Genomic DNA, 24115 nt, shown 5'->3' with positions numbered 1-24115 from the left:
CACTTCAGTCTGTCAGGGATTTCTGGCAGAATCCCTCATTCTGGTCCACCTCTGCCACCTTCATTATTTCCTTCTCCATGCAGAGGGAAAGAGGAGCTTTCCCATTCTGCACCTTGGGAATTGAGGCTGTGGATACAACAGTTGATTTTTGTCTGCTCTGCTGTCTGGCCCACATTGTGTCCAAGCCCTTTCCCAGGCTGTAGAATGAAGTTGAAATCAAAGGAATTTTTTCTCTTTCCTGCAGTTTTGGCCTGACAGTGAAGAATGTCCAACTATCCATGAGACAAATATTTTTTAGCTGCCACCTCCCCACGAGGAGTTCCTTCTTGGTTCAAGCTTGCATTGTCTTCCAGAATCTAATCTGAATTTCCCTTCCCACTCACATTTGGTTCTGTTCTTCCGTTCCCGGCTTTGTGGCTATTTCTGGAGCCTGCAGATCAATCATCTTGCACTTGATACCAAGATAAAGGTGCCTGCCTCTTCCCAGAGGGAGCCACTTCCTGGGCTTCTTCCAGTGAGCCTACAACCCAATCTGTAAAAATACATTGCCAGGAGAAAATATTGCAAGATCCATTTTTAGGTGTTGAAGCACAAATTCTGTTCATGTTGTGACTTTCCTTTCTGAAGCAGTTACGGAGTTTCCCTGCTCCATACAAGACCATTCATTTTGAGAATTCCAGGTGTTTTCTCATGGAAAGTTGCTGGTGCTGCCTGTTCCCTCAGTGTGTCTGGAATTGAGTTTTAAACCATTCCAGTGCCCCTCTTGGAAAATCAAGCCTGGGAATGAGTCTTTGCTCCATGTTGGGTATTCCATGGCCATGGAGCAGCTGCTGGACAAAGGCAGGGGGAGTTTCTTGCTCTGCTCATGGCAGAGCTGCCCTCCCATTTTCCAGCACAAATTCCCCCAAAGTGCTCAGCCTGGCTGACTCTAACCCTTTTGATTTTGCTGCACTGAGCAAAAGATCCTGTTTCTCATTTCTGAGGTGTGTTAGTTCTCCATGTCCTAAGCAGAGGAAAAACTTTATCATGCTTTGGCATTAAGCAGAGTTTAAAGGAAAAATGTGTTTACACCTTCACAACCCCATGTCAGCGATTTCCCAGTTCAGTTTAGGAAACTCCTTGGTACAGTCTGGAGCGGTTTTGCACTCCCAGGAGCTTGGAGGTATTTGCTGGTCTTGTTGACTCTTGTATGAACACAAAGAAAAGCTGGAACCCCAGCCAATGTAAACCTGGCTCTGCAGGCTGCATTCAGCCACCAATTTACACCAGTGGAAAGTCTTTCCCAAAATTCAATCCCAGGGCAGAAAGAGCCCTGGAAGCTTTGCTGTGGTGGTGATTGGTCCCCACCATTCCAGAGGGACTATTCCCTTCCTGGCCCTGAGCCACTGTTGTGCTCCAGGCTCTGGAGAAGGCATTAAAAGCAAAGAATGGGTTAAAACAATGTGGGAACAGATCCTGGAAACGGCTCCATGGGGTGCCTTTGGGAATTGTGGTGGCAGAGGTCACATTGGGCACCCTGGAGGGGAGTGACCCTCAGGACAGCAGGTTCAGATGGAGAGGAGGCTCAGGCACTCCTGAGCCCACAGGCACCAAGATCACATGCAGATTGCTCAGATTTTTGCCATTCCCTGGTTGCAGCCTGTGCTGGGTGTGGCATCAGGTGTCCCCATCCTACAAAGGTCGGGATCCTCAGCCAGGCCCTCCTTTTGATCCCATAGGGGACCTCTAAGGTAGATGTGCCCCAAATAACTGATTCAATGTGCTCTCTTTCCTCCTTTCCCTGCCTCTGACACCCTCCCAGTCCCACAGGGAGGTGATTTAGCTCAAAACCTGCAGAGAACACCAGCAGATTCCTCTTTCCTGCTCTTTGTTTTGCTGATGGAGTTGCCCTGGTTTGGTTTGGAGGTGTTACCCTGTCCCAGGGAGGCAGCAGAGCCTGAGGATGGATTTGATGCTGAGCTTTAACTTAAACCCGACCTGCATCTTAGGGGGGAGTTTCCCAAGCATTTCAAGGCAGCAGGAACTGGCCCTGCTGCTGCATCCTGGCTCCTCCCTGGCCCTGCTCTGGCTCCCCATTACCCCATCCCTGGCCATGTGGGACCAGTGTGGGAAAATGACCTGGATTAAAGCAAGAAAAAAATCTGAGTTAGTTTTAATCCCTGTCAGATTTCCAGCATGGTTTATTGCACAAGTCCTGGGCCAGTGCAAACCAAAGGGTGCAGCTGCACTGAGATCCTCCCTCAGTGTCCTCTAGCACTGAGATCTCCTGGCAACTCCCAAAAAAACTGATTTCTACAAGGAAGGGTCTGATCTGACCCTCACAGCCTGTGTTCTCCCAATTATCTGAAATATACTCCCTGCCACAGGGCTGTCACAGTGCTCCAAGCTGATCTCTGGCCTGGAGCAGAGGATCTTGTAAATGTATATCAGTCAGAGGTGGTTTAGCACACAGAAATTCATCAAGAATTTCAAAGGGAACCAGTGTTGTCCATAGACAAACTGCTTTAGTGGTTAATTAGCTCCACTGCACCACATTTAATCCCCCAAACTGGGTTTTCTAGCATTAATTTACAGCCACCAGATCTGGTGTCTGCCTGCTAACAGAAAATCATTTGGTTATTTTAATTTATTAAATTTTTGGTTATTTTAATTTTTTCACTGCCTTACATTCAGTAGGAACATATGATCATCACTGTGATTATTTTTTCTTAAGAAGCATCTTCCCTCCCCACTTCCTTCCTTCTGCATGACTGCTCTGTTTCCATTTTGCAAAAAGAGTTCATTGTCACCTCCTTTTATGGCCCATATGTTGATGTCAGTGGCAGTGAAAGAGTTAACACTGACATTTGAAGCTGCTGGTAGACTTGGACATATGCAATAAAGCAAAAAGCTGGCATGGAGCAGTGCCTGTTGCTCAGCTCTGGCTCAAATTTGCACCCAGCTTGGGCTTGGGAGGGTACAGGACTGAGTGAAGTTTATATTCAGGAGGCTCTGACTGCATCACATCCCCTGGGCACATTTAATTATCACCAAAAAGCCACTTGCAGCCGTTTGTTTGGCTTTTGTTTTGTCTCGAGCCGGCTGCAGATTTGAGGTGGTGATTTTGTTCTCACGGCGAGGGGCTGGAGTTGAATGAGGAGACAAAAACTGGAGGAAACCGAAAGTTCTTGGCCTTAAATGCCTGTCCCAGAGGAGGTTTGTGTGCTGTGAGGGGGATGGATTGGCTCTTCCCTCTGCTGGATGTGCACAGCTGGGATCACTTTGTGCTGGCCTCAGGGAGGGGCTGATGAAAGAGCTGCCCAAGTGACGTTTTCTGTGCAAGGCTTCAGGATTATATAAACTGGGATTAACTCTGCCAGGGGGGAAGTTTTCCTCACTCCTTGTTGAGGCAGCTGTGTTTTAGGGCTGTAGTTGTGCATTTCCCCACTGGAAAAGGAGATATTTTCCTTTGGTTTTGTCTTTGTTCTCATCACCTTGGCCAAAACCTGTTCTGGGATTGCACTGCTCTGATAGAAAGATTCCAATTTCTAGGCAGAGTTTATTTATCTCTGTTTTCCTTCCCTTATCTCATCACCTTCCTTCTCCAAGGGTTTATCCCTTTTCTCCTCACCTTGGCAGAGAGGGTAGAAGACAACAGAGCATTTTGCTGAAGCTGTGAAGGATTTGGCTTGGAAAATTTTGGCCCCTTTTAGAAGGATTACTTCACGAGAGTATCTGCAGAATTCCTCCCAGGCTGTGTCTCTCCAAGCTTAGAACTCAGGCCTTCCAGACCATGAGACTAATTGGAAAAAATAAAACAGGAAATCAAATGATGTTTCTTTGAGCCATTAGAGAGGGTCTGGATTTGAGATTTCCAGAAGGAACTGATTTTCCTATCTGAAAACTGCTGGGTTCAGGCAATCACTTCTGCCCAGGCTTACAGGGAGGAAGCCAATTAGAACTGGCAGAAATAGGCAAAACTGCATTTACTAATCATTTACCAAATAAAAAAAAACATTTACTAAGAATTTGGTGAGTCAAAACAATGCAGACTGAGAGGATTTGCACCTGGTTTGACCCAAATTGATACTTCAGTGATTTTTGCTTTTATTACTGTTTAACAAAACTTCAGGTAAATTTTCTTCCTGACCAAGGCTGGGGTTATTTTTCTCCCTGCATGTCACCAGTCCCTGTGGTTTGACCACTTTCACATCTTGAGAAGGTTCTGTGAGTCAGTAAAAACTCATCTTCATCGCTGTGCAGGGTCTGGCACTCCCAGTTTGTGATGGGTGTCTGGGATTGCTGTTGGTGCATGAGCCTGTTTTAGGAACAGACCCCAATGGTGTTTGTGCAGCATCCCAAAACATCACTTGGTGCTTTAGGAAATGGTTTAGGATAAAGGTGCTGCTGTGAGCAGTGGGCAAAGCAAGAAGGGCTGAAGGAAATCATGCAGGAGAGAGGCAGAGGGTGTCAGGCGTGGTTTCTCCTGTCTCTGGTTTCTGTGGTGCCTCTCATCTTCTCCGTCTCTGTCCCTTGAGTAGAGATTTCCCCACAGGCAGCCACTGAGTCACCCCTGGGTGCAGATTTCCCCTCCCAGCTTTGCAGTGAAGTCAGGAGTCAGCAGATGAGGGCTTTCCACAGATGGTTGTGTCTCACCCACGTCAGGTTGGAAATGGAACCTTTAGAGGAGGGTCAGGGGTTGGAGCCTCTTGATGCACGTCAGTGATTCATGGTCTAAATTCAGCAGCGTGGGTGCAGAAATGCCCATTTCTCATTTCTTCTCAATTTCCTCAGAATTTTCCCATTGGGTGCCTTGCTAAAGCTTTTCAATTGGTTAGCAATGTGAAGCTGTTTGCTTCTGAGATGACTCATCATTAGTCATAAAAGATTCCTTACCTCGAAACAGCTTCCCGTTGTGAAATCAGAGACAGGAGAGAACACATTTCAGTCTCCCTCTTGCTAAAGGATGCCTGGGAAAGGAAATCCAAGTTTTATTCTCTTTATCAAATGTTTGTTTCTTTGGTTGATTTGAAGTTATTGGAAATTTAGCAGTAATTTTTCCCTAATGCTGTCTTGTCTTCCCTCAAAGCAATTAGAGCAGACAACTGATGATGTGTTATAATCAACAATGGGATTATTTTAATATCCCATTTTAATATGGTTATCCAAGGATAACTGTGGTTCTTGTGGACTCAGGGAAGTGCCTGCAAACCCACAGCCATCCCAATTTCCCTGTGCTTTTGGCTGCAGGGGTTGGGAGCCAACGGCATCCGGCTGAGCATGGAGAGCGCTCTGACGGCGCGGGACCGCGTCGGGGTGCAGGACTTTGTCCTGCTGGAGAACTTCACCAGCGAGGCTGCATTCATTGAGAACCTGAGGAAACGCTTCAAGGAGAACCTCATCTATGTGAGTAGTACAGGGACAGTCCCCAGGGTGGCCCTCAGTGAGCTGGAGAGTGTTTGCTGCATGGGACAGACCTGGCTCTGCTCAGCAGTGGGGTTTGGGGTGCTGGTGGCAGATCACACTGGCCAGGGGGGCTGGTGCCAGGACCAGTCTGGTGCCAGGACCAGTCTGGTGCCAGGACCACCCATTTCATGGGTATAGGGACTCACTGCAGTGCCCCTGTTGAGATCTGGTGGCATTGACAGCACTGAAAATCCAACTCCCACCACATTCTTCCATCTCTCGAATTCATTCACATCCAGACTTGACCTCACTCCTAAATGTATATCAGAAATAACCCAGTATTATGGCTTGTTGGGAACCCTAAAACCATTTGAGGTGCTTTTTACCCAGCAAGGATAACATGGCTGGCACAGCTGCAGCAGTGTCACTTTCCCAGAGCTGAGTTCTCTTCCTCAGCCCCCTTGGCCTGTTTGGGAACCCTCAGCAGCATCCCCAGCACACCAGGATGTGTGTCCAGCCTCCAGAGACACCTGAGCTCTGCCTCCAGCCCTCCTGTAATCTCCCTGCTTTCTGTTGTGTTTTCCAGACCTACATTGGCTCTGTGCTGGTGTCTGTGAATCCCTACAAGGAACTGGAAATCTACACCAAGCAGAACATGGAGCGCTACCGCGGCGTCAGCTTCTACGAAGTCTCTCCTCACCTGTGAGTGCTGCCAGGGCAGGTTTGGTCACTCCCACCCATGGGACACGTCAAAAGAGGCAAACAGAACTTTGCCCTGTCCCAGTGCAAGTCCCAGGGACAGAGAGGATCCTCTGAGGGTGTGGTGTGAGGCTCTTTCTATTCCTGTTCCTCTCTCCAAAGAGGATGAGTTGCCTTTGCAAGAGCAGTATTTGGAAAGGGAGTTGGTTCCTTCCTGGCTGCAGGAACAGAGCTGCTCACCCAGCCCTGGCAGGACAGGAGTTCATTGTTCCAGGGTTATTTGGGGTCTCTGTGTCCGGGGCTAAGTAGGGGAAAGAGTTTCTGCTGTGTGGGGGTTTCTTTCCTACCTCTGCTGTTACTGCCTGACCAATATTTATCTGGTATTTCCCTTGTTGCTAAGATACCATCAGCCTGTTGGAACAAGGAATGTATTTATTTACATGGTCTGGCTTGGTGAGCATTCCCAATTTCCCATCTGAAAAAAAAAAAAGCTTGAGGTTTAAAGTTATTTTTGAAAGCATTTGAATTTTTTTGTCAGACTGAGAGAAAAAAGATGACTGAGAGCTGAGGCCACATGGCTTCAGAATGGTTTTTCTTCAGGACTAAAGGCCAAATTCTGAGCACCTCTTGGAGGATTTTTTATGTTGTGTTTTGTTGGGCTTTTTTTTAAAAGAGATCTTGGAAGAGTAAATGATATTATTTTTGAACAAACTATTTGGGTTGTTTCTTATTGCTGGCACATAGCCCAGGAGAGTAAACAAACCAGAATGTGCTGCAAGCACAGAGAGAGGGGGAGAAACACCATTACTTGGGAAAGTCTCAGCACTTGAAATTGGATTTGTTGAGACAAAAATATGATTTTTTACTGTATGAACCCAGATGGGGGAGAATTAAACCTGAAAAACTCTGCATTCAAACCTGCCCACTTCCCTTTGCCTGTGGTCAGGGAAGGGCTTCTGTGGACTTAAATGGGAATTTTGGGGCTCTCTTGAAAATCCTTGGGGCTGTGGCTCTGTTTTTGGATGATGGCAATGCTCATGGATAGCACAAAGCCCTGAGCAGATGTGCTTTAATTCCACTTAAATCACACTGTGGCTGATTATTTCTTAGGCTTTCTTTCATTTTAACAAGTCCCTCCAGAAGCTGTAGAATGTGCAGCTCCTAAGTGAGCCCTGGAGAATTGTGTTCCTGGGTACTGCTGCTCCCACTGGGAGAACAGAATTTTTTGCAGACTATTTTTGCTGTTCCATTGCATTATTTGATTATTTTATTGTATTATTTGATTATATATGCATTTCAAAATCCTCTGAGGAGCATCAAAATGCTCCATCTGCAGTCTGATGCTCTGGGTTTCTCCTTTTCCAGTAACTCATCTTTTTTCTTCTTTCTCCTCTTCTAAACTGACTGTAGAAAACCAAAACACTTCCAGATCTCCATTCCGGTGTCAGATGGTTCAGCTGGGTTTTCTGGGAAGTGCCTCACACTCAGAGGAGGAAAGTTATCCCTATGGGCTTGGAACCCAGCATATTCCCAGAGATCTGCCACATCCTGTCCTGTTTATGGCCTGCAAATGGCACCATAAAAATCTTTATTTCTGTGGTTCTGTCTGTGCCTGCCTGGAGCTCTTGGGGCCAGAGGCACTTCTTCAAATCCAAATTAAATCTGCATTTATCCAGCTGCTTTCCAAAAGACTCCAGAGGCAGAGTGTGGATGGGGAGAGAGGGACATGATGTATTTTGTGGGGTGAGTTGTGTTGCCAAGGGAGCTCATTGGTGTTGCCTTAGCACCAAGTATTAATAGACTGGAGAAGGCCACTGCTGTTATTTTGGTGTGATTACTTCTAATTAATAGCACAGCAGGAGAGTTAAATTTAAAAAAAAAGGGAAAAATGAAAATAAAAATGAAAATTTAAAAAGCCAAGCTGCTCAAATGTTGTCAGGTGTGTGAAGAAGACAGGATATCTGCTTGCTCACCACATGAGAGAGCTGAACATGGTGTTGGGGGGGTTGTCCTTTTCCTGTCCCCCTGAGCAGTTGTCACCATTGTCACTCATCCCCTGCTCTCTCTGGTGCTGTGGGAGTGTGTGACTGGCTGGGTCTAAGACCTGTCTGCTCACACACAGAAATGAAAGAAAAAGCAGCAGAGGAGGAAGCAGAAGGGCAGGGCCAGAGGAAGTGCCTGGTGTTTGGGGCAGAGGGGACCTGAGGGTGCTCCTGAAGCTGTGGTGGCGTTTCCAGCTCTTCCCAGCACCCAAGAGAAGCTCAGGCAGCAAAATTCTGTTGTGACCTCCTGGATGTGTCATCACTTACAAGACAAGCAAGAAAAAACACCAGTGGAGAACGAGGTGTTTCTTGAGTGTAAAACTTTTCTGTCCCATGGGACCAGGACAGAAAGGGAGAGATCATGATGTTGAGAGATCATTTGTATTTAGAAAATCCAGTTGTTCTGCACAATTTAACCGACTTCTACCTATTTTTGTCAGAAAGAAAAGTCAAAAGAACAGTCTCAAATAATCAGTGTGTCATGACCCTGCATGGCCTGGCTGGTGACTGAGGTTGTGACCAGAGAGATCGTTTATATTTGGGAGATCATTTATATTTGAGAGATCATTTGTATTTAGAAAAGCCAGTTGTTTTGCGCAATTTAGTTGACTTCTACTTATTTTTGTCAGGAAAAAAAGTCAAAAGAACAGTGTCAAAGAATCTGACAGTTTGTGTTATGACTCTGCAGAGGCCTGGTTTGTGGTTGAGGTGTGACCAGAGAGATCATTTATATTTCAGAGATCATTTGTATTTACAAAAGCCAGTTGTTCTGCACAATTTAGTCGACTTTTACCTCTTTTTGTCAGGAAGAAGTTTAAAAGAACAGTCTTTAAGAATCTGACAGACTGTGTGATGACCCTGCAGAAGCCTGGCTCGGTGATTGAGGTGTGACAAGAGAGATCAGTTGTATTTACAAAAGCCAGTTGTTCTGCACAATTTAGTCGACTTTTACCTATTTTTGTCAGAAAGAAAAGTCAAAAGAGCGGTCTCAAAGGATCAGACATCTGTGTGATGACCCTGCATGGCCTGGCTGGTGGCTGAGGTGTGAGCAGCAGTGTCAGCGCTGTCCTGCGCTGTCCCCAGCGTGCAGGAGCTGTGATCCCACCCAGCCCACGGCCCGGGGCTGTTCTGGGGCTGTCTCAGCCGGGGTTTCTCGGGCACTCCCCTGATCCGCTGTCCCCTCCCAGCTACGCCATCGCGGACAACTCGTACCGCTCCCTGCGCACCGAGAGGAGGGACCAGTGCATCCTCATCTCCGGAGAGAGCGGCGCCGGCAAGACCGAGGCCACCAAGAAGATCCTGCAGTACTACGCCGTCACCTGCCCCGCCAGCCAGCAGGTCGAGACCGTCAAGGACCGGCTGCTGCAGTCCAACCCCGTCCTGGAGGTACCTCCCGGCCCTGGGGACAGCGGTGACACAGCGTGTCCTGGGGATGGACATCAGCAGGGAATCCTGCTCTGATTCCCGGCCAAAGCGCTCCAGGAGCAGCTGTGGCACGGATGGGGATTGGGGACAGAGGGGATTCGGGGTGGGAAGAGCTCTGGGTCACTCTGCAAAGGGACACATCCCAGTGGGCAGCTCACACAGGCTGGGTTCGTTTTGTGGTGCTGTGGTGTCCTCTAGTGTCCAGCCCTGGCTGTGTGCAGTGCCCTGAGATGGCTCTTGGCTCTGTATCCGTGTGTCCCTGTGCCCTGAGATGGCCCTGTGCCCTGTATCTATATGCCCCAAGATGTCCCTGTATCTGTGTGTCCCTGTTTCCCTGTGTCCCTGTGCCCTGGTTCACTGTGCCCTGTGTCTCTGTATCCCTTGGGCTGAGATGTCTCTGTGCCCTGTATTCCTGTTTCCCTGTGCCCTGGGATGTCCCTGTATCCCTGTTTCCCTTTATCCCTGTGCCCTTTATCCCTGTGTCCCTGTACCCCTGTTTCCCTGAGATGTCCCTATATCCCTGTGTCCTTTATCCCTGTGTCCCTATGTCCCTGTGTCCCTGTCCCCTGTCCCAGGCAAGGTGAGCCCCCAGCAGCAGCAGGCAGCCCTGCAGCCCCTGTGGCAGTGAGCTGTGACAAACAGCTGTGGGGACAGAGGAGAGGCTGTCAGATGTGACATTTGTTGTCAGCAGTGAACTGGCACTAAAATCACCTTGCAGGAGGGTGGAAGTGTTTTCAGGGATGTTCCATCTGCACTGCTTGCACAGGGTGTAAAGATCAACCTTAGAATTCAGGGAGAAATCTGTTTCCTTCTGTGTTTCCAGGAAGGAAAATCCTGGGCTGTAAATAAATAACTGACAGCTTCACCCAAGTGTTTATAAATAGTCTGACTTGGTACTCATTTAATTTTCTCTAATAATTTTCATTTCAGGCCTTTGGAAATGCAAAAACCCTTCGGAATGACAACTCCAGTCGGTTTGGGAAGTACATGGATGTGCAGTTTGATTACAGGGTAACTTGGAATCTGCTTTGTATGTCAGGACTGGTCCCAGTTACAGGAGCTCTGTGTTTTTATATTGTTGTGTGTGTGTAGTGAGTGCTTTGCATTTCCTTGGTGACAGCTTAAGCAGAGCCTGTGGTAGCAAAGTTTAGGTCCAGAGGGTTTTATGGCACTCACTCTCCTTTCATTCCTCCCTTATTTCTCTGTACAAGGAGACCCTGAGATCAAACCCTTTTATTTCTGGGGTATTTTATTTCTAGTGCTCTGTGCCAGTGGATGCTCCCCAGGTAAATCCACATAAACCAGCTGGGAGATCTGAAGATAATTCCTGTCCTGAGTAACTTTGCACAGAGTTTGTGCCCACTCTGATCCCAACTGCCCCACAGGAGCAAGGTGGACACAGTGCAGGGGCTGAGGAGCTCAGCACTGCCATCCTTCAGGTCTCCTTTAATCCCTCCACACTCAGTTTTGGTGCTTTCCCTTTGTGGTGAATTCCTAGAAGGAATTTTAGCACTGAAATCACCACCATGCTGAAATAGAGCTTGTGGCACAGAATGGCAGATCATTTTCTGTGTTTTTGTGGGCTTTTGCTTCAGATGTTGTCTTTGAACAGACAACAAAGAAGCAGAAACATTTTCCTCTGTGTTGATGAACTCTTTCCACATGTGTGGTTTGGTTTAGGGGGCTCCTGTTGGGGGCCACATCTTGAACTACCTCCTGGAGAAATCCCGAGTTGTGCACCAGAACCACGGCGAGAGGAACTTCCACATCTTCTACCAGCTGCTGGAGGGAGGGGAGGAGGACCTGCTCAGGAGGCTGGGCCTTGAGAAGAACCCACAGCAGTATCACTATTTAGTAAAGGTGAACATTAATTATCATTCTTAAAATATTATATTACAGGGTTGGGATATCTCCAACTAACTTTGTAATTTCCTTCCCTCACTTCAGAAATAACTCTGAGGTGATTGCTCTAAAAAGAAGCACAATGCATTGAGCATGGGTAATGTATCTTTGATGATTATTTACCTATTTATATCAAGCTGTGTCTTTTTAGGGTCACTGTGCAAGAGTGAGTTCCATAAATGACAAAAATGAGTGGAAGATCATGAGGAGAGCCCTGTCTGTTATCGGCTTCAATGACACTGAGGTGGAGGTGAGGTTCAGCAGCACAGATTTTCCTACTTTTAAGGATTTTTTTCTGGTTTGATTTCAGATTTCTGATTGAAATCAGTGAATCAATTCAGAGTGAATGTATTCCCCACAAAAATTCCCCACAAAAAGATACAAAATGCTCTCTAAAAAGTGAATTAACACCAAAACCTTGCTGTGTGTTCATTCCATCATCCTGATCTCTGCTGTTGCTCCCATGGCAGGATTTGCTGAGCATTGTGGCCAGTGTCCTGCACCTGGGGAATGTCCAGTTTGCTGCTGATGAGCAGGGAAATGCTCAGGTCACTACAGAGAACCAGATTAAATACCTGGCCAGGGTGAGTATCACCAGTGAGGGAGATACTACAGGAAAGGTCAATTGTAGAGGATTCCTTACTTTGAGGTTAATATCATCAAATAGACTGTGATTTAGAAGTTCTCATAAATTTAATTTCACCTAAGTAGAATGCAAATATTATCATCAAACCCATTTAATGGACAACTTCTCTATTTACCATCTGACCACCCCTGCCTTGAGGTTTCCACCTTAGGGCAGTGAGGTAGGAAGAGAATCTGGAAAAGTTCTAAAGGAAGAACCACCTTAGTGCCTTTGCTTGGTCACTTCCTTCCATTTGTTAGCTCAAATCCCTGCCAGAAAGGAGGGAAGGGAGGGATTGATGCTGCAGAGTTGTTCAGTGTGAGTGGGAAATAAAGGGTTGTTTCATTGGGCTGGGATTTTAGGAGAATGGAATGTACAACTCCATAAATTAATTGAATATCCTGCATGCAGCTGCTGGCAGTGGATGGCTCGGTTCTTCGGGATGCCCTGATCCACAAGAAGATCATAGCAAAAGGGGAGGAGGTAAGAACAGGGGATTTGGGAGGCAAAGGGGATTCAGTGAATCAGCTCCATCATCACCTCTCAGGAGGCTGGCACTGCAGGGATCCCACTGGTGATGCTCCAGCCACCAGCAGGATGATTTTGAGTGGCTGTTCAGTGATGATGAGGCACGAAAAGGAAGGGGATCCCTTGGTTGGGGGCTGCTGAGTGCTTTGCTCTGCTCTGTTGCAGCTGGTGAGTCCCCTGAACCTGGAGCAGGCAGCCTATGCCAGGGATGCCCTCGCCAAGGCCGTCTACGGCCGCACCTTCTCCTGGCTGGTCAGCAAGGTCAACAAATCCCTGGCTTACAAGGCAAGTGAACCCTCTGCTTGTTGAGATCCAGCCAAAAGGGACAGCAATTTCCAGATCTTTCAGCCTCAAAGCAAGTCCCATGCTTTTAGTAATTCCTAAATTAATTTTTTATTAATCTAATCTCAGTAAACGCTGGGATTTGATGATGAAGATCCAGGGGTGGATCATAGCTGTCAGCAAATACCTGCATTTGTTTTACCTACATTTGTTTTCTGCTCTGTTGCAGGAAGAGAAATTTCCAGGCTGGAGAAGTACAACAGTTCTAGGATTGCTGGACATCTATGGGTTTGAGGTTTTCCAGCACAACAGGTTTGTTTTGATAAATTCTGAGTTACATTGTTCAGTTTATGCTGTTTTCACAAGGCTTTATTCCATTTCTTAGTAAAAGAGGTGGCATTTAAATGTCAGAACATCAGGTGGAAAACTGCTAATCACAGGGCTTCTAACACTTAAGACATCCAGCTAATAATTAGCATTTACAGCTATTAATGGTGCTGGTATTTTAAATAAACTGTTGTTTTAGGGTGTATTCATGCCTTACCTGGAGCTGTGCCTTTGTCCAGCTCTCCAGGGTGGCTGTTGTGGCATCTTCCCATGGTGGTGACAAACCAGGGATGGGACTGGCACAGTCTGGAACCTCCCTGGCAGGTAGCACTGAACCAAGACTCTCAGATTTGCAGTGTTATTGGGCCTTTATTCAAGGTTTTTGTGTTCCTCCATGTTCCATCCTTCATGTCCATTTTTCCCTCCTTCTGGAACTCTTTGAGTTTCCCTAAATAATCAATTTACTAAATGCATGCAGTCAGTAAATAAATACTTCACACAAATCTATTTCTCTCAATTTACTGTATCCCTGCTGCTCCCACTGTTTGTACCCCCTTCAGTACAAACTGTGATTCTTTTTCTGCTTTTTCTTTGCAGCTTTGAGCAGTTTTGTATTAATTATTGCAATGAAAAGCTGCAGCAGCTCTTCATAGAGCTGACCCTGAAGTCAGAGCAGGAGGAGTACGAGTCCGAGGGCATCGCGGTAAGAGCCCAAATCCCCTCCCTCTCCTTGCAGAGATGCTGCCACCAGCTCCAAACCAAGGAATTAAAGAACTTTCCTTTTTCCCTTCTTTTGGAAACCCTGGTAACTGTGTGAGACAGCTGGAAGTGAGTAATGCCATCCCAAGCTTTTAATAAGGGCAATGTTAGGAAAACAAATGTGATGAGTGAAAAAAGGCTTTGACAGAAAGATTGTTTAAATCAGATGTTCTCTGAAATGTTCTGAAATTTACATTTCTTTTCCAGTCTAGAGTTGTTTTCACCTAAGTGTGATTTCTTGTCTTTGCAGTGGGAACCAGTTCAGTATTTCAATAACAAAATAATTTGTGATTTGGTGGAAGAGAAATTCAAAGGCATCATTTCTATTTTGGTGAGTTGAAAACATCTTTTTGAATGAAAAATTTTGAGCAGTGTAGTGGAAAACAAGGGGGAAAATCAGTTTATGTTGGAAGTGTTTGAGTAGGTGGGAAGAGCAATAATACACTGAATAGTGACACCATTAGAAGTCATTGCATCTCCTCCATGTGCTCTGGGGAAAGCAGCTCCCAATCCAGGCAGTCTGGAAGGAGGGAAATATTTTCCTTTTCAGCTCAAGAATTCTTCATTTACTGAGCTAAAAATTGTTTATCTGTGGAAAGGCCAGACTGGAGGAGAGTTTCAGTGAGGCAGAGCCCAGAAATGCCTGGAATTTGTGTGTTTGTAGGATGAGGAGTGTCTGAGACCTGGGGATGCCACAGACACGACATTCTTGGAGAAACTGGAGGAGACTGTGAAGAACCACCCTCATTTTCTCACGTGAGTGCTCCCTCAGCTGAGGGATCCCTGTGTGTGAATAGCATCCTCACTGTGCTGGGTCCCACATAAAAGATGATAATTCTCTTTTACAGAGAATTTGATTGATATTTAAGATAATATAAAATAGGTTGTCAACACAAAATGCCTGACTGAGCTTCAGAATGCAATAGGAGCAACAAAACTCTTGTTACTGACTCACCTCTCACCTTGCAGATTGTTTACTTCAGTTTTGGAGCTCCAAATGTCTGTTTATTCTAAATGTTCTGCTTTTGTTCTGAATCCTCAGTTTAGGATGTGCACACAGAACCAATCTGCCAGGAACACTGAAATTCCCCTTTTAATTAAACATAAATTCATTTAATGTCACTTCTATGACGTGTTGGTTGATAACTTCATTTACCTGAAAATCCCCAAGCCCAATTTGCATTCCTTGCTCACTGCTGCACAGTCCTGCTCTAGGACTGAATGTCCTGGTGCTTTTTGAAGTGAATCCTGCAGGATTTTGTTTTTCCTGAAGGTTTTTGCTCCCTCCCCAGGCACAAACTTGCTGACCAGAAGACGCGCAAGTCGCTGGGGCGGGAGGAATTCCGGCTCTCACACTATGCTGGGGATGTCACCTATAGTGTTGCAGGTAACAATAAAAACAAAAATCTGGGCCTTAAATACATCCCCACATCATTTATCAACCAGATTAATTTCAAATCTCAAATCCCTGCCTTGAAGTCCCAGTGGAACAGCCTGAGTGCTTTGTTTTTCTTGCAGGTTTTCTCGATAAAAACAACGACCTTCTCTTCAGGAACCTGAAGGAGGTGAGTGTGCAGAGAGGAGGTTCCAGGACAGAATGAGGAGTTGGGTTTCAAATGAGGTGGCACCTGAGGGAAAGGATTCCTCCAGACTCCACCTGGAGGCTCTGTGTCCACAGGGCTGTGCTCTGAAAAAGCAGATTGAGATTCCACTGTTCATTTTGTTATTTTAAATAGTTTTGTCCTCAGGTTTCTCTGGTAGTTCTCTGTACTTCATCTCTGAAAACATCTCTCTCTGCAGACCATGTGCAACTCAGAGAACCCCATCATAAACCAGTGCTTTGATAGGACAGAGCTGACAGACAAAAAGAGACCTGAAACGGTGAGAACTCGAGGGCTGGAGGGGGCTGTGGCTGTTCTCTCTTTTTGAAACATGAACTCTGACATGATCTGAATGCAAACCCCTTGACCTTGTATTCTGCTGGTTTGTAGCCAGCTCCAAGTCATCCCTTCATGTGCAGTCTTCTTTTTTTTCTCCTAGGCAGCAACTCAGTTCAAAAACAGCCTCTCCAAACTCATGGAAATCCTGATGTCCAAAGAGCCCTCCTACATTCGCTGCATGAAACCCAATGATGCCAAACAGGCTGGTATGGCCCTGGGACAGAGGCAGAGCTGCAGCCCAGCCAGGGAGGCACAGAAAGGAGCCAAAGGAAGATTCTGGGGCTGGGCCTGAGCTTCTGTAGGGAGAGGGTGGCAGTGCCAGCAGCCAGGAATCGCAGTGGGAGCACTGCTCTTGGATAGGGGAAGGTGGTGGTTATAGTAAAGAATTATTGACCTATGTAAATTCTTTATAATGACCCTATTCTCCCTCAGTTTTGGTTCCTCTATGCATAAAACATCCCAAAGGAAAACTTCATTTTGGAGCTAAATATAAATAATTAAAAAGGGATGGGAGGGGGGAAGGCAGGAGACACAAAACTGTGTGGGACTTGTTCTGTGAGGATTATTTGGAGACTAAAGATCATCCTGTGAGATACAACCAGAGCTGACCATTCCCCTGGGCACTGATGGTGTTTGTCCCTTTCCATGCCCTGCCCAGAGAGGTTTGATGAAGTCCTGATCCGGCACCAGGTGAAGTACCTGGGGCTGATGGAGAACCTCCGCGTGCGCAGGGCCGGCTTCGCCTACCGCAGGAAATACGAGGTGTTCCTGCAGAGGTGAGGCTGCTTGGCAATTCTGTCCTCTCCTCTCCCTCTCCATGAGCTTCATCCCACTGGTGTTGAGGCTGGGAGCTGTTTTGAACAGCACAGGGGCAGCTTTACCACGTACAGGTGTGGGAAACTCGGGGTCCCTCCCTTCCCTTGCCCCCTCTTCCTCCTTGGCTTGCACTTCTCTCCCTAAGATTTCCTCTCTTGCCAATTCCAGGTACAAATCCCTGTGTCCAGAGACGTGGCCCACGTGGGATGGGCGGCCCCACGATGGGGTGGCTGTGCTGGTCAAGCACCTTGGCTACAAACCAGAAGAATACAAAATGGGACGGTCAGTTCTGTGTTCTGTTTGAGGTTATGAATCATTGCATGTCCCTGCTGTCCCTTTGAAATGAAGCTTCTCTAGATAATGGGGGAGGGAAAGATTACAGAGCCCAAAGGGGATGCCAAAAGCAAGTTGCTCCAAATGTAATTCTGCATTTCTATTTCCAGAACAAAGATTTTTATCCGCTTTCCCAAGACCTTGTTTGCCACAGAAGATGCTCTGGAAGTGAGGAAACAGAGTCTGGGTGAGGCACTCACACTTGCAGTAGATTTCTATTTTAAAAAGCTGCATTTTTTTCTGCCCAAATGTGCTTGGTCATAGTTGCAAATTGCTGCTTTTCTTGCAATTCCAGCCACAAAAATGCAGGCGACGTGGAGAGGATTCTACCGCCGGAAGAAATTCCTGACCATGAAACGCTCAGGTATGAGACAGAGGAGGGAGAAAGGTTCCTCCAGCAGCTCCCACAGCAATTCCCATCCTTTTCCTGACATTTATCCCATGTATCACATTATTAAAAACTCATATTCTTGCCCCCATGCCCTACTGAAAGCTGGTTATTTCCAGAGTGGGTTTTCCTGAGCATTTTTGGTGCCAGTTTTGTGAAGGAGCTCCCTTAATGCAAAGTCTTTGTGTTATTTTTAGCCATCACCATCCAGTCCTGGTGGAGGGGAACCCTGGGACGCCGAAAAGCTGCCAAGAGGAAATGGGCAGTGGAGACAATCAGGAGGTGTGTGAAGAGCAGCCCAAGCCCTCAAACATCACACTCCTTAACAATAAGATCCTAAAAATAAACTTTCTTGTCACTACAGAGTTTTTTTAAAATAAATTACAACTATTAAATAAAGCCCAGGAAACAGAACCTTGAAATACCACTAATTTGGATGAGTTTTTAAATTTCCTAACAATATTTTCCACTCCCACAGGTTCATTAAAGGCTTCATCTACCGGAACCACCCGCGGTGCCCAGAGAACGAGTATTTCCTGGATTACATCCGATTCTCCTTCCTCATGAACCTCAAGAGGAACTTACCAAAAAATGTCCTGGACAAATCGTGGCCAACTCCTCCCCCATCACTCTGTGAGGTGGGAATGAGCTCTGGGATGTGGGAGGGGAATCCAGGCCTAGAGGATTGCAGCACCATTTCCTCCTGGGCTTCTCATCCATTTCTGAACTTTAATTTTTCTCTAAACAAATTCAGTTCCCTCTGTTGCTGTTATTATTCTGCATCTGCCTGAATTGGTTTATCTGCTCAAAACAAATATTGCAGAAAATCCCAGTTACTTTATCCAAATAATTGTTTGGATTGAAGGTACAGCTGGAAGGAAGGAAGGGCACAGCGGTGCAGAGAGGAGGGACCCTGGTGTTTATTCCCCATTCTAAAGCAGCTGGAGAAGTCCCAGGTCAAACTCTCATAGAGAAAGGCAAAAAATCAATTGCTTATTATTTAATTCTTGGTCAGGAAAGAGCTTTTTAATCCAGCAGTGAATTTTCTGCAGTTGCTGCTGCTCTGTTGGGTTTGTGCCTGGCTCTGGCCTGTTGGGTTTTTGTCCCTGTTGGGTTTGCCCCTCTCAGATTTCACCCTCTTGAGTTTGTCAGTGTTCTGGGCTGTTGAGTTTGTCCCTGTGGGTTTGTGAGTGGTTCTGAGCTGTTGGATGTGTCTCTGTTGGATTGTCCCTGGCTTTGGGCTGTTGGGTGTTTGTCCCTGTGGCTTTGTCAGAGGTTCTGGGCTGTTGGTTTCTCTCCCTGTGGGTTTGTCCCTGGTCTGGGCTCTTGGTCCCTGTGGGTTTGTCAGTGGCTCTGGGCTGTTGGTCTCTGTCCCTGTGGGTTTGTCAGTGGCTCTGGGCTGTTGGGTTCTGCTGGTTTCTGTCCCTGTGGGTTTGTCAGTGGCTCTGGGCTGTTGGGTTCTGCTGGTTTCTGTCCCTGTGGGTTTATCCCCAGCTCTGACCATCCCGTCCCCCACTCCCCGCAGGCGTCGCAGCTCCTGCGCAGGCTCTGCATGCAGAACATGGTCTGGACCTACTGCAAGAGGATCAGCCCCGAGTGGAAGCAGCAGGTACAGGAACCTCTGCAGGGCTTCCCTCACTCTGCCAAGGGCAGAACCCCAGGGAATGGAGGAGGGGAGCAGTGGGAGGGGAGGGCTGGGAATTTCTGCTTTCTGGGTGCCACAGGAGCAGTGTCACTGATCTGGGTTTAGGTCAGACACACAACACTAAAAGCCTGGAATGTGCACAGAAGAGACCCCATTCTGTACATATTTCAATAGATACCATTTAAACAGGCTCTGGAGCCAAGCCCCCAGATAATTTCTCTATTGAAAAGCCCTGCTACTCTGCCCATGGAAGCTAAAAATATAAGAAGCTGCATTATTCTGCCTGTACCATGTAAAGTAGAGAGTAAGAATCCTGCAGACACAAACCCAGTCATTTTCTAAACAGAGAAGTTGTAGGAACCATTTCAGCTGCTCTGTTGTAGCTAAAAAGAATAAAAATGATACTGAGATTTGATTCATCTCATGGAAAGGTAGGGGGAGGGAAAAAAAAGCTCAGTAAAGAGACAGAATAGGAGATGTTGGCTCTAACTGCCATGAAGGTTTTTCACTGCTCCCTCTCTCACCTCCTGTAGTGGATGGACACCTGGAATGAGGCTGAGCCTGTGATTAGGGACATGGGATTAACTCAGCTCAGCAGCTGCTTTCCCCCAGCAGACCAGACTCACTGATAAGGAGCCTCTTTTATCCCCATTTTCCCTGTAAATCATCCCAGGTGCCTTGTCCTGTGTCACAGGGGGGATTTCCCACTTGCCCAGCCCCTGGTTTGTTCTTGGAGCAAAGGAGCCCAGGGCTCAGTCACTGACAGGGGCTGGAGTGGAAGTTTAGGGTGACTCCTCATCCAATTATGACTGCTAATAAAACCACAAAGGGAACATCTCTTCTAACACAGACATATCTTTTTAATGAGGAGAAATTTTCTACTAAATAAGAACACTTCTTTTGTCCTTGCAGTTGGAACAAAAAGTAATTGCCAGTGAGATATTCAAGGGTAAAAAAGACAATTATCCTCAGAGTGTTCCCAGGCTCTTCATCAACACTCGACTGGGTGAGTGGGGGTTGCCAAGTTTAACAGGAGGAGGGAATTGGGGGATTAATGAACTCTTTCCTTGCTGGAAATTCCTTTCTGACCTCCCACCTCTTTGGTTTTAATACAGGTAGAGAAGAAATAAATGCTAAAGTCCTTCAAGCATTAGAAAATGAAGCACTTAAGGTGAGAGATGTCAAGCTTTTGTCAAGCTCCCAGTTATTCAGCAGAAGGGCAAATTAGTTTTCTGGAGAAAATACAGCAAGAATTTTACATTATATTAAGCTTGTAATACTTTTGAGGGCAGGCTGGGAAGAATTGATGGATGAGAAAGTGGAGATTTGGGCAGTTTAATAATGGCAGTTAAGAATTGAATGGGTTAGAGCTGGAGGGGAAGGGGGAAAAGCCCCTTGGGTGTCCCAGGCACCACCAGGGTGTGCCCAGAGCTGCTCTGGGGCAGGAGGGAAGTTCTGGCACAGAGAATTTCTGCATTCCTGGTTTGCCAAGGCCTGGTTGGGGGCTGGCAGTGCCCAGGGGGGCCCTGGCTCTGCTCACTCGTGTTTCAGTATGCAGTGCCCGTGGTCAAGTACGACAGGAAGGGCTACAAGGCGAGGGCACGGCAGCTGCTGCTCACCCACAGCTCGGCCATCGTGGTGGAGGAGTCCAAGATCAAGCAGCGCATCGACTACTCCAGGCTGACAGGTGGGGATGGCACAGGCTGGGCTGGGCACCCCCTGACCCTCAGCTCCACTCTGATATCCACCTCTACACACTCCAGTTTGTCTTTGTCCTGGACAAGAAAGGGCTGAGCTGATCCTGGCAAGCACTTTAGTATCTTGGAATTGTGTTTTTCTCAAATGAAGCTCCATAAATGTCACGAAAATTACTCAATTGGCCTCCTTTCAGCCCTGCCCCTGAGTGATTTCCCAGTTGCAGGGCTGGTCATGGGGGAGCTGCACCATTCCTGCACAGCAGCTCCCTGAGCCACTGCTGCAGCTTTTGGCCCTTGGAATATCTGACTGGGGGGGAAATTGCCAACGCTGCTCAGTGTGGGCCCTGCCTGGCCCCTCAGCCCCCTGCAGCCTCCCAGTGTGCTGGGTGGAACAGTTGCTGCATTCCTGGAGAGGCTGGGAGCCCTCCCCAGCTCCTGGCAGTGCAGAGACAGCAGTGACACTCCCATCTCTCCCCAGGCATCTCCGTCAGCAGCCTGAGTGACAACTTGTTTGTGCTGCACGTGCACTGTGAGGACAACAAGCAGAAGGTACTGGGGGCTCATCCCTCCCTTCTCCAGGGAGCACATCCAGCTGGGAGAAGGGGCTGACAAAGGGACAGGGGTGTGACTTTGTGCCAGCTCTTTCACTGCTGTAGCTCAGCAGTGTTTGCCCCCTCTGGTGCTGTCCCTGTCCCCTGTCCCTTCCAGCAGGGTGGTTTTGGTGCAGTGACACCAAAGCCATGATCCTAAAGCATGGGTTCCCCTCCCAGGGTGATGTTGTCCTGCAGAGTGACCACGTGATTGAGACACTGACAAAAACAGCAATTCTGGCCAACAAAATCAATAATGTCAACATCAACCAGGGCAGGTGAGTGACACCAGGGCCCTGCTTCTTCCTGTACCCACCCAAATGTACCCAATCCACCTCAGCCAAGGCTCCAGAGCACATCTGCTGCAGCTCTGTTAACACCCAGCTCCTGGAAAGTCCCACACACTCACCAGGGCTGTTCTCACCCTCTGCTCCTCACAGCATAAAGTTCACAGTGGGACAAGGCAAAGAAGGGATCATCGACTTCATCTCGGGCTCAGAGCTGCTCATAGCCAAAGCCAAGAACGGGCATCTAACAGTGGTGAGTGTGGGCTGGGGATCACTTACCCTGGATCCCAAGCAGCACTGAGGCCTGGGACACAGCCAGGGGATGTTCCTGCCCTGCTATCCCAGCCTTTCCCCTAGTTGGAGCTGGGCACAGGGCTCCTGCTGCCAAACTCACACTCAGCACAGGTCTGTCCTCACTTTTTATTTCCACCTCCCAAGGTTCATTTACTTCATAGCAAATCAAATTTTAGATACATTTAAGAACTCAAAATCCTCTCCCTTTCTCAGCTTGTGGTGATCCTGGCAGTCAGATCAGCCCCACAGCTGATTTATGCAGTCAGACCCCAGCTTATTCAGAAATAAATCCAGGACAAACCCAGACTGCAGTGACAGCCGTTCCAGCAGAGCTGAGAGCTCCCATTAGGACCAGAGGCTGCCCCTCACAGCAGCCTCACCATGTTCAGGAATTAAAATCAGCATGTTTAGTGTCTTTTGCAGCATTCTGAAGACACTTCCAAACCTGTCCTTCTCCTGCAGGTGGCTCCTCGGCTGAATTCCCGATGATGAACAATTCCCTGCCCCAGGACCTTCCCTCCCCTCCACGGAATGGGCTGAACGTTGCTCCCAGCAATCCCCCCCTCCTCGCTTTGCTCTTTCTGTTACTACCAAAGACCTGCACTTTCAGAACAACCACAAAATTCATCCTTGCTCTCTCCTCTTACTCTCAAAGTCCCAGACAAAGGCCTTCTCCTCTCCTCCTTCCCTGCCTGAAGGTGGGTCCAGCACAGCATCCCTGCAACCACAGCTCGGGACCTTCAGCTGGGCTTGGAGGAAGAGTTTAAGCCCTGATGGAAATGACCAAAATTTGTGCTTGTCATCACCAAAAAAAGCACAATCAGAAAACAAGTAACTCTGCTGCTTTCTCAGCCAAATCACTGAAATGCCAAACTTTGTATTCAGAATGTTTTATGAAGAATTTTGCTCGGAGATGTTTTAATGCTTTGTGTTACAAATATAGTGAAGCCATATTGTGTAAATGAGTAAAACCTGTAAATACTTTATAGCCAAGGACGAGATGCACTACGAGAGATGGAATTGATGTGGAAATTTTATGTTTTAGATTTGGAATTTTTGTTGGTTTTAGTTTATGGTTACAAGGTATAACCTTAAAAACCCATGATGTAACTTCACTGATCAGGAGCCAGAGACTTTATCTTTTTTTGAAGTCAGCTGTCCCATTTCTTGCTCTCTATTTTTATACCATAGGAATTTTTCATATCCACACAAACACAATGTAATACAAACTGCAGAGGTTACACTGCTCTGGGCTGGCCATGGGATGAACATGAGCTTCCCCCACTTCCTTTCTTTCCCTGTCTGGGAATCCCCACTGCCCCTTTCCCACACAGCTCAGCAGGCTCAGAGCACCTTCAGGAAAAATGGCTTTTCCTCTTGCTCCAGAACTGGAACTCTGATTCCCACAGTATTTATAGCAGTGCCTCAATGCTGCCTTACCAGGGATGGGGCACTGCTGCTGTCCCACAGCTCCAGGGACACAGGGGTGGGTGCTGGCTGCAGCACAGGCTCCTCCTCAGCACCTTCCCTTAATGCAAACAGCTGAGGGTGCAGGGCTGCACGGGGAATTGCTGCCCCACAGCCCAGCCCTACCTGCCTTAGACACCCTTCCCTCCAGCTGCTGCAGCCACAGCCAGCCCTGAGTGCCTCCCACCCACTGCTGCCTCTCACAGCCTCAGCTCCCTCTCCTGCTCTGGTTCCTGATGCCATTGTCCAGCCCTGCTCCTGGCTGGAATGTGGACACACTGCAGGCCATCCCAGCTGCACTCAGTGTGTGCAGGGCACGCTGCAGATGCTGGTGTATAACCTCTGCCAGACTACGCTGAATAAATTTTTACAAAAAATCAACCCCTCTTGTCTTTGGTGCTGTTTCCTTACATGGTTTGGGGGAGGCTGACCCCAGCTCTGTGTTCTTTCCAAGGAGCAGGTTATCCCAGCAGAGCAGATAACCTGAGTCCCTTCTCTCCCTCTATGGAACTCAACAGCAGGTGGGAGGAATTCACCAACCATTTCCCAGGGATTTATACAGGGCAAGACTGGATAAAAGGGCTGCTCCCAGCAGCACAACTCACGCTCACACCACATCTTCCTTAGCTCCTGTCTGAAGAACAAGGCTGTTCCTGCTGCTCTCTCCCCCTCCAACTGTTCCTA

The 24115-nt window shown here is 47.5% G+C and overlaps 1 protein-coding gene across 3 annotated transcripts in view; it reads left to right on the top strand.

Annotated features, from left to right (window-relative positions):
• Positions 1 to 23785, top strand: part of MYO1C (myosin IC) — a 49577-nt gene extending 25792 nt beyond the window's left edge. For 2 of the 3 annotated variants that reach the window (XM_058818009.1, XM_058818007.1), the window contains exons 2-32: positions 5230 to 5385; positions 5972 to 6087; positions 9314 to 9512; positions 10482 to 10562; positions 11232 to 11411; positions 11605 to 11703; positions 11924 to 12037; positions 12490 to 12561; positions 12772 to 12891; positions 13118 to 13200; positions 13813 to 13918; positions 14225 to 14305; positions 14639 to 14730; positions 15267 to 15361; positions 15493 to 15539; positions 15775 to 15855; positions 16015 to 16120; positions 16573 to 16690; positions 16899 to 17012; positions 17174 to 17250; positions 17359 to 17427; positions 17649 to 17733; positions 17930 to 18089; positions 18977 to 19060; positions 20009 to 20102; positions 20212 to 20267; positions 20648 to 20783; positions 21272 to 21342; positions 21564 to 21661; positions 21824 to 21923; positions 22427 to 23785. In XM_058818009.1, coding sequence (XP_058673992.1) covers positions 5260 to 5385; positions 5972 to 6087; positions 9314 to 9512; positions 10482 to 10562; positions 11232 to 11411; positions 11605 to 11703; positions 11924 to 12037; positions 12490 to 12561; positions 12772 to 12891; positions 13118 to 13200; positions 13813 to 13918; positions 14225 to 14305; positions 14639 to 14730; positions 15267 to 15361; positions 15493 to 15539; positions 15775 to 15855; positions 16015 to 16120; positions 16573 to 16690; positions 16899 to 17012; positions 17174 to 17250; positions 17359 to 17427; positions 17649 to 17733; positions 17930 to 18089; positions 18977 to 19060; positions 20009 to 20102; positions 20212 to 20267; positions 20648 to 20783; positions 21272 to 21342; positions 21564 to 21661; positions 21824 to 21923; positions 22427 to 22453 — 3087 coding nt within the window. In that variant the 5' untranslated portion in view covers positions 5230 to 5259 and the 3' untranslated portion in view covers positions 22454 to 23785. Of the gene's footprint in view, positions 1 to 5229; positions 5386 to 5971; positions 6088 to 9313; positions 9513 to 10481; positions 10563 to 11231; positions 11412 to 11604; positions 11704 to 11923; positions 12038 to 12489; positions 12562 to 12771; positions 12896 to 13117; positions 13201 to 13812; positions 13919 to 14224; positions 14306 to 14638; positions 14731 to 15266; positions 15362 to 15492; positions 15540 to 15774; positions 15856 to 16014; positions 16121 to 16572; positions 16691 to 16898; positions 17013 to 17173; positions 17251 to 17358; positions 17428 to 17648; positions 17734 to 17929; positions 18090 to 18976; positions 19061 to 20008; positions 20103 to 20211; positions 20268 to 20647; positions 20784 to 21271; positions 21343 to 21563; positions 21662 to 21823; positions 21924 to 22426 lie in introns of all 3 variants that reach the window. The other variant, XM_058818008.1, reaches the window with a different exon arrangement.
• The last annotated feature ends 330 nt before the right edge of the window (positions 23786 to 24115 follow it).

Source organism: Ammospiza caudacuta, chromosome 20, assembly GCF_027887145.1.
Source record: "Ammospiza caudacuta isolate bAmmCau1 chromosome 20, bAmmCau1.pri, whole genome shotgun sequence".
Lineage (NCBI taxonomy): Eukaryota > Metazoa > Chordata > Aves > Passeriformes > Passerellidae > Ammospiza > Ammospiza caudacuta.
The sequence above is the reverse complement of the archived record's forward strand: the minus strand, read 5'-3'. Positions and strand labels throughout refer to the sequence as shown.